The 8,602-nt window shown below is 43.6% G+C and overlaps 1 protein-coding gene across 1 annotated transcript in view; it reads right to left on the bottom strand.

Moving 5' to 3' along the window:
- Window positions 1-3,932: 3,932 nt before the first annotated feature.
- Window positions 3,933-8,602, bottom strand: part of xpo4 (exportin 4) — a gene marked incomplete at its 5' end in the record, with an annotated part of 30,427 nt that continues 25,757 nt past the window's right edge. Inside the window, one exon of the mRNA XM_010793906.1 lies at window positions 3,933-5,521. Within this exon, the coding sequence (XP_010792208.1) occupies window positions 5,264-5,521 (258 nt within the window). The remainder of the gene's footprint in view (window positions 5,522-8,602) is intronic.

Genomic DNA, 8,602 nt, shown 5'->3' with positions numbered 1-8,602 from the left:
TATTGCCCCCACGCATGCGCAGTGTCGTACGTGCTACTCTGGCCGTCGCTGAAAGTCTTTGCGGTGTTGACACACACAGTCGGGTCCTTCGGGACGTGTTCCTTTTGTTGTCAGTTTTGTTGTGTCAGGGCTTTAAATTGTACTCCAAACATATATTGCGTGTGTTCTCCCCTCCGCGGAGTACTCAGAAAGCTGGGAGGCCTCCTGTCAGTCGGGCAGAGAGACGCTGTCATCTACCACGCCGGCCTTGGCCGACCGCCTTCAACAAGCTGAGCGGCCAGCAGCGCCCCCGCACATGACCCGCAAAGCGAAGGCTGGTTCTTTCGTTTCTGAGAGCCTGAGGAGTTCGTGTCAAGCGTGGGGGGCTGCTCTGCGTCAAATAACCACTGGATAACTCCGCTGGGACCTGTCTGTTGTTCTTCTTGTATTTTAAAGAAACCAATCACTAGATGAATGATTTAAACTTCATTTTTTAGAACAATCAATACACGCATGCCCCCCCTGGCTCCCCACAGATCCCCTTGCTCCGCCTCTAAGAAACCTCCTGGGTAGCCCGAGCAGCTGGAGGGATCCATCACACTGAACGTTTACCTCCGCTTCTGCAACTCGCTTCGGATTTCTCTTTTTTTTGTATTTTCCTCCGCCCTCCTCGAGTTGGTGCAGTGGGACACACTCTGTTAAGTTGAGTTGATACAGTGATGATTGGCAGAGCAGATGTGCATGAGCAAGTGATGACTTAAATGGTGTCAACAGTGCGACCGAGGGTGTGGTGTGGGCTGATCGCGCACGTAGATCTCTAGTAGAGGCAGCGCGGCGCTGGAGATAGAATGCGGTCATCGATGCAGCGACTTTAAGTGCATCTGTACATGCAGCAAGATAGAGGAAGGAAGATGGAGCACCTGAGGAGAGACCGCAGCGCGGAGAGAGCGCGCAATCACATCGACATCGAGAGTACAGGATCCGACCTCGCATGAGTCGATGCGATGAGAAGTGCGCGTATGCCGCATTCTCTGAAGTATTACCGTTTCCGCTACTTTTAAACTCAGACTCCCGTTCTCATGGTGTCTTTGTTGATCTTGTACTGTTTCATTCTCTGTGAAGACTGACCTTGGGCGTTTATCTCTTCAATAACACCCCCTTACCTTCTGTCCTTCTGTTTGTTAATCGAGTTCCTGTGCCTTTTCAGCATGCCAGATTAAATTAATAAATAATGTCGGATACCTTTTAAAATGTTTCTTTTGGATAAACATACCTTCTCTTTTTTTAGAGGAGAATCCACCTCCCCTCGATGCGAACAGTGTCTTCACGACTGTGTTCCTGCACAAGAAAAACCTCTGAGATTGACTTTGCTGACATTGAACTACAGAAGTAAACCCAGATATGGATTTCATTCTTGTTTGGTTAGCAGTGTGTAAAATATTGATAAATCATTCCAAGTGGAGTGTTTTATCCCGCATATTACTGTATGTTCAAACTTTTTCAGATTGTGGGCCGTGGGCATTCTTGCAGGGAAAATACAAGGGATCCATGGTTGCTGTGAAAGTTTTCCGTGCTACCACAGCACACAGTGCTACTCACTGAGAATGCTGTTTTAGTATTGACAAGATACATGAACTGATATAGCCTGATCAAATGTTTAAGATAGTTGATTTAGTTTGTCAATATAGGTAAAAAAAAATCTCACTTTCAAAGGGATTTGTGCTGCAGGGGAGCTCTGACAGATTGTTCGGGAACTGTGCCCGGATGCTTCGACTGAACCGCTCAGTGTGTATGAACAGATTAATGAATCTTCACTTCTCTTAACTCTTATTGAATATGTTTTCCCTTTTATGCGCGCGCGCACTCCTCCTCCTTGTACACCTCCCTTCCTACCTCACGCCACTCCTCGCCTCGCTCTCACTCTCTCGTCCTTCCCTCCACCCCCCCCACTACTCTCTCTCAGCTCTCTTCATCACCTTCACGCACTCTCGCTACTCACTCTCTCACGCCCTCTCGCTCAACGCATCGCTCTCTCTCTCCTCCTTCTCCTGACGCGCACACTGCTCTCTCTCCTCTCTCTCTCTCTCTCACTCTCCTCAAATACTCTCTCACACACTTCTCATTAAGTAACTCTGTTATCCCAGAAAAATGATACAACAATTAAAACACTCCGTATATACATTGCACCATGAAAATAAAACACCAATGTTTTTGCGACACTACATCCGCCCTTCACTTTAGCCAATCTATCCCTGCTCTCACTTCCCCCCTTGTTTGTGTCACTTTTACTATTTTAGGTAACTATGCATGGGGTAATGATTTTATATTGAAATAATCAATGTTCTGAAAGTAAAGATAACTCACAACAAACAATTACACTTAAAGTAATATGGGCATGTTTTCATCAGCAGTCCATTTTACTTCAGATATGTGGGCAGGCAGTCAAGCAACGTGTAAAAAAGCCTCAACCCCAAGTGAGCTTGTAGTCTTAATAAGTAATGTTAGCGTGTGTGCTTAGCTGTAAACACAGTCGGATGGGTGACCAAAACGTCCCCGTTTTCGGTGGCCGGTACCCGGTTGAAACTCCCGAAAATGTTCCCGTTTTTGAATGTGCGTTAAAAAACATAGAGCAAGGGGAAATTAAATGTTATATGTTAGTAAAAACAGAGTAACAGTGTTGTTCCTGTTTGTAGCGTTAGCGTATTTCTTCTTCTACCTTCTTCTTCTACCTCTACTTCAATGTACCTGCCCGCGAAATATTGGACAAAAGAAACTCGGCTAGTAGTGTCAACTAAATCCATAGTATTACAACAAAAGTGCTTTAAACGAGGTAAATTACGAATTTATGTTCTCAATCGCTAAGTGTGGGATTGAATATTACTTTAGTTTGGATTCGATTTATTGTCCCCAGGGGGGAATTCATTTCCACAGCACTGTTGTCGTGGTAATCTGTATTATATAAACCGTATTCGTAGAATGAGCGACATCTAGTGACAGATTTTGGAACATTGATTTGATTTTTCTCATGGCAGTTAGAATCTAGAGACAACCAGGGGACTTTATTTTTAATCTGTGTCTGTCCATTTGGTGTAGTATTTGATCCAATATTACATTTGGTTTATATATTAGTCACTTTCTTATGAGATGCCAGGTTTTAGGCCTTGGTTTGAACATTCAATCCTGAAAATAAAAAATCAACCAGATTCATTTTTTCTTTAATCCTGATATAGCATAGTAAGTAAGTAAATCTCTATAGGAAGACGAGTTAAGGGATAGAGGAGAAAAGGTTATGGTATAATTACAGAGCCTGTCCATTTATAAATTGAGGAAATCAATGTTAGTCTGTTAACCAAAGTGCAGCCATTTAATAATGTACTATCTATATTAAAGATCAGAGGAAAAGAACAGAATGAGAGGGGTAAATCCGGAATAAAAATAAAGAAGCAAAGCAGTAGAGCAGTGAGAAGCAAAAAAGCTTGGTGTGTCCATTAATTACATTGCCAGTATTTTCCGTTGTGAAAAAAAAATCGCCCCCTCGGATTTTTTTACAGCCCCCTCAGTCATTTCATCCTGGAGCCGGGCCTGGTGCGATGTCCTGTTCAGATGACGTAAAATCCAACGGGATGCCATAAATAAACTACACAGAATCACACTACACACCTACGCAATGATTACATTCAGGCAGACTGTAGAATACAACCTCTTTGGACAATTGATATACTTATTGAAAACAAGCTACCAAATGTAATACCTTGGGAAAATCCCGTTTAATACTTTTTAATAGCCTTAATTTTCGCTAAATTGATTCATCAACTTTTAATACTTTTTAAGACCCCGCGGACGTATGGTAGCCGAAATGCCAATGTGAGGATAGGAACAATAACATTTATTACTAAAATAGATAAAAGACCACACATGACACCAGTGTAAAGAAAGCAGCAGAGGCCAGGACATTTTATACAATAAGTTTATGTACACTTTTACACTTCTTTAACAAAACAGTCTTCTAACAATAACCAGTCTGGGCTCTGAACGCGGAGGTGGCTCTGCTCCTTTTTATTTGGTTTGTTATTGCTGTCCTTCAGCTCAAACTGCCTTCCATCCAGTGTGTTGAAGAGTGAAACGTTGGTGTGTGCTGCTGTAGAAAAATACTACTGAAGTTAAATCTGCTAAACTTGAAAGAGACCCGAGCCTTTGAGTCCCAGAGGGAGGACGCTGCAATATAATACTACGACCCAAAGTAGAGAAAACATATCAAACTGCAAAAAAAAAGCGGTCAAAACAGAGTCGCTCCCTCCTCATATGAACTTTATACAACGCTGAACTCGTACATCTCTTCCTGCCAATTAACTGGCATATAAAAACATTTCCGTCATGTTTTTTTTTGTCTTTGAAAAAACATTTCTCGTAGATTTGAAAACATTATATATATTTACACCTTTTAGTGAATCTGATTTTGGTTTTCTGTCCTCCTGTGCCGCGTCTTTCAACAACTCCACAGACCGGCCATACCCTCATCACACGTGTGTGTATGTGCGTGTTTCTGAGTGTGTGTGTTTTTTTGTGTGTGTGTGTGTGTGTGTGTGTGTGTGCATCCCCTTTATTCTCGGCGAATGGCAGGTACAGTTCTTTTGTCAGTTGGTGTGTGACAAACCAAAATCTGCACACACAGAACAATCAAAACAAAGGCACTCTGGGAAGGATTGGGGCGGTGTGTGTGTGTTACTGTTAAAATGAAATGTGTGTATGCCATGGCATTCTTGAAACAAAATGGCCCCTTTTTAATACTTTCAACTAAAAAAACCTCACTCTGAAAATAAACATCTCCTTCATTTATCAAAAACTGAAACTTTTTCTACCCTCAATGTCACTCGTGTGTGTCTGTGTCTCTGTGTGTGTGGTGTGTGTGTGGTGCTCCATCTCCTCTTTTTGTCACTAAGGTGAACATTTCTCCAGGAATCCTCTAAAGAGTCCGTCTGCTTTGCACTTTAGTCTCCATGTCAGCATATCTTCATCATCATCATCACTAAGTCTGTCAATCATGCTCGAGGGGCGGGAGGAAAAATACAAAAAAAGAGAAATCCGAGGAGTTGAGAAGCGGGTAAACATTCAGTGTGATGGATCCCTCCAGCTGCCTCGGCTACCCAGAGTTCTTAGAGGCGGAGCAGGGGGGGATCTTTTATTGATTTGTTTAAAAAATGAATTTAAATCATTCATCTATTGATTGGTTTCTTTAAAATACAAAAGAACAACAGACAGGGTCCCAGGCGGAGGTTTCCAGTGGTTATTTGACGCAGAGCAGCCCCCCCACGTTGGACACGAACTCCTCCAGGCTCTTCAGGAACGCCACCTTCTGTTTGCGGTCCATGGTGGGGGGGCTGCTGCTGGCCGTCAGCTTGTTGAAGGCGTCGGCCAGGCGCTGGTAGATGACAGCGTCTCTCTGCGACGACAGGAGGGCCTCCACCAGCTCTGAGTACTCCGCCTGAGGGGGAGAAACACACCAATATATTTTGAGTACATTTAAAGGCCCTGACACAACAAACTGACACCAAAGAACACGTCCCGAAGGACCCGACTGTTGTGTCAACACACCGCAAAGACTTCAGCCGACGGCCAAGTAGCACGTACGCACTGCGCATGCGTGAGTGGCAATAACTGTCCTTACCAGCAGGCGGCGGTAGTGTGTATTCGTCATTCAAAAGAGTCAACCGGAAGACAGACTGCGTGATATACACAAACAACAAATAGCTTGCGTTCCATTTTCACTCTCGTCCATCACAGACTGTTTCACATAACGACTTGTAATCAAAAACATGTTTAGTGTGGTACTGGAAAATGAAAAATAATAGCCGTGTGTGTGTGTGCCTTCTTCACTTCCGTTTCTCTTCTCATGCACTGATTCGCTAAGCTGAACAGCCAATCAGGGTGATTTATTTTGCCGATAGCGGAAGGTGTCGGCACGGCCTTAAGAGTAGAGCTAACATTATCAGCTGATAGACAGAAAAAAGCGTCTTGGTCACAATGTTTGTCCAGTAGAGGGCGCTGTTTGTTATAACTTTCTTGTTGCTATTAACATTAAAGAACAGCATTTTAAAAGGAGTCTCCTATCATTTCATCTCTTGACTTCAACCTCATGATAAATGAATTGGAAGTTAAAGAGTAAACCTCTGGAAGTTTTTTTTGTATAAAACCTCTGCTAAGAGAAGAAAATCAAAAAGGAAATCATTGATTGTCTTAAAAGCTTTTAGTTAATGCAGGCTATATGCAGGAGTCCTGGAGTCAAATGTAAGACCTTTTAAAGACCCTTTCCATACATTTTAAGACCTCATCGCCACTTTGAGTTCTAACCGGTAACCTTGGCGACACACTTTACCTCACATTGTCACTATATATCAGTATTGATTGTCTTCCTCCTTATCTTCCAATGGTTGGAAAGATAAGAGGAAGGACCATCAATACTGTATAACCTGTGAATGTGAAGGTAAAGTGTGTCGGCCAAGGTAACCGGTTAGACTCAAAGTGGCGAATGAGTTTAAAAATGATGGAAAGGGTCTTAAAACGGTCCCCCCCCCCTTTACATGTGAACAGTGCAGGATCCTGCTTATACCCTGATTACACTAAAACTTTCTATGACACTCTGTTTATCCTTTATTTGATTTTCTCTCTTGCAGAGGTTTTATACAAAAACACCTTCAGAGGTTTACTCTTTTAACTTCCAATTCATTTATTGCGGTTTGGCGGTGTGAGGGAGGCCCAGCTCCTTTCTCCGACTCGCGTTTTTTGCAGACTTATCGAAAGTTCGGCACAGCCCTGTTGGTTTTGACAGACGCTTGTCTATGTCATAGTACTGTCTATCAGGCCTCTTGATCATCCTCAAGGCCGTGTCGGGCTGTGTCAGACGGGCAAAATATATATAGTTACTCTTTATTTGGTCTGTGTCTCCTGCGTCGCTCGAGTTAATCTCTTCGCATGAGAGCGATAACGGTAAGAAGGGCTCGCTTTTTTTTTTTTTTTCCAGTTTATCCTAGCACTAAACATGTTTTTGGATTACAAGTCGTTTTGTGCAAACAGTCTTGTGATGGAACAGAGAGTGAAAATGGAACGCAGCTATTTGTAGTTTGTGTTTGTTCCATCACGCAGTCTGTCTTTCCGCGTTTTGATTCTTCTCTTGTTAATGACGAATACCACAGCTTATTTGTTTCACTTTCTTTGTCCAGCCTTGTCGCACGGACAGTTATTGCCACTTCATCACCTTGCGCCAGTCGATACGTGCATTCATTCATGGCCGTTTATCTTGCGCGCTGTAGTTCTTTCGCGCGTTCGCTGTTTCGTACACTACTCGGGTTCTTTGCGCTATCATCTCGCTGTCGTTATGTGCGAATATACCTCATTATAGGGCCTTTATAAATTTGCTTCCTCGCTCGACATATAAAGAGTTGGTAGCAGAGTGGTGGCGCGCCGCGCGCCGCTCGCTGGAGTGCGTTCGGTGAGGCGTTCTCCGTTGTTTTAGAGAACATGCGTCATGTCGCGCTCAGCTGACTGGACCGCGACGCTTCATATCAACCTAGACGGCAGCCTCAGGTCAGCAGCCCCCCACTTAATATCGCGCTGTCTTGCCAACGAAATGGTCTCCTCCTGCCGTATATGTGCCGCGCGTATCTATTCTCGCTTGTCACATATCGTGGTGTGGCGCGGAGAGCGTGTGCTTGCACCTCATCGAGAGCTGTCGCGACAATAAGCGCATCTCTCTGGAGAACTCGCTCTCTGTCGAGACCCTGTAGCTGAATCAAACTTGGTTGGCGAACTTTGGGACCCTACACCCAGCCGGCGCCGCGACTCGCCATAAAAGTGCCAACTTGCTGTGAAATCGTAAACGCGTTTCGCCGAAAAATGAACGACCTGAGATGTTTCTCAACCGTCAACAAACCTCAAGTATGTTTGCTCTCAAACAGCGCCAATCAATTCGCAGTGTGAATTCTTGGTTCTAAGAAAGTATCACACTAAACTTCCATGTGCTGGGCTGAACAAAAATCTGTTAATAAATGCACATATTTTTGGTATTCATTGTATTAAAATAAACTGCCGTACGGCATGCTTAACATGAAATTAAACGGAGGCCTTGTGACAGTGTAAGAGGGCTTTGGCCTAGGCGCTTAGTCATTGTTAGGCGTGCCGCTAAATCCTATTGGGTTTTTTTTTTTGTTTGAATCTCTCTTGGCTAAGTGGGGAGCTTGATTGTTAAAATCCTCTTTTGTGTTCTCAATTTGCAGCCAATACGAAAGGCCTAAAATAAACAGCCGGCTTGCATTCTAAGTGTAGACCAGTTTTGAAAAGTGAAGTAAGCCATCCTCCAATGCATACTAATGAAACAATTAGCGAGGGTTACACTTTTGAAAATCCACAATGAAAGAAGCCTTACTGCCAGAAGCATTAACTGTTATACCGTATTGACATTGACTCAATGCCAAATCGGCTGCATTCTCAGCATTTTGCTGAACAGCCAACAAAATGGAGAAGCGACATGGTTGACTTTTCGGATGTATCAATACCGTGGGAAAGGTTAAAGGTATAAGAGATCTCCGGCCCAGTTGCCATTCTTTATGCACAGTTCCTTTCCGACTTC

The sequence above is a fragment of the Notothenia coriiceps genome, unplaced genomic scaffold, assembly GCF_000735185.1.
Source record: "Notothenia coriiceps isolate Sejong01 unplaced genomic scaffold, NC01 NC01_scaffold00001982, whole genome shotgun sequence".
Classification (NCBI taxonomy): Eukaryota; Metazoa; Chordata; class Actinopteri; order Perciformes; family Nototheniidae; genus Notothenia; species Notothenia coriiceps.
This window is presented reverse-complemented; position numbering and strand designations above follow the sequence as displayed.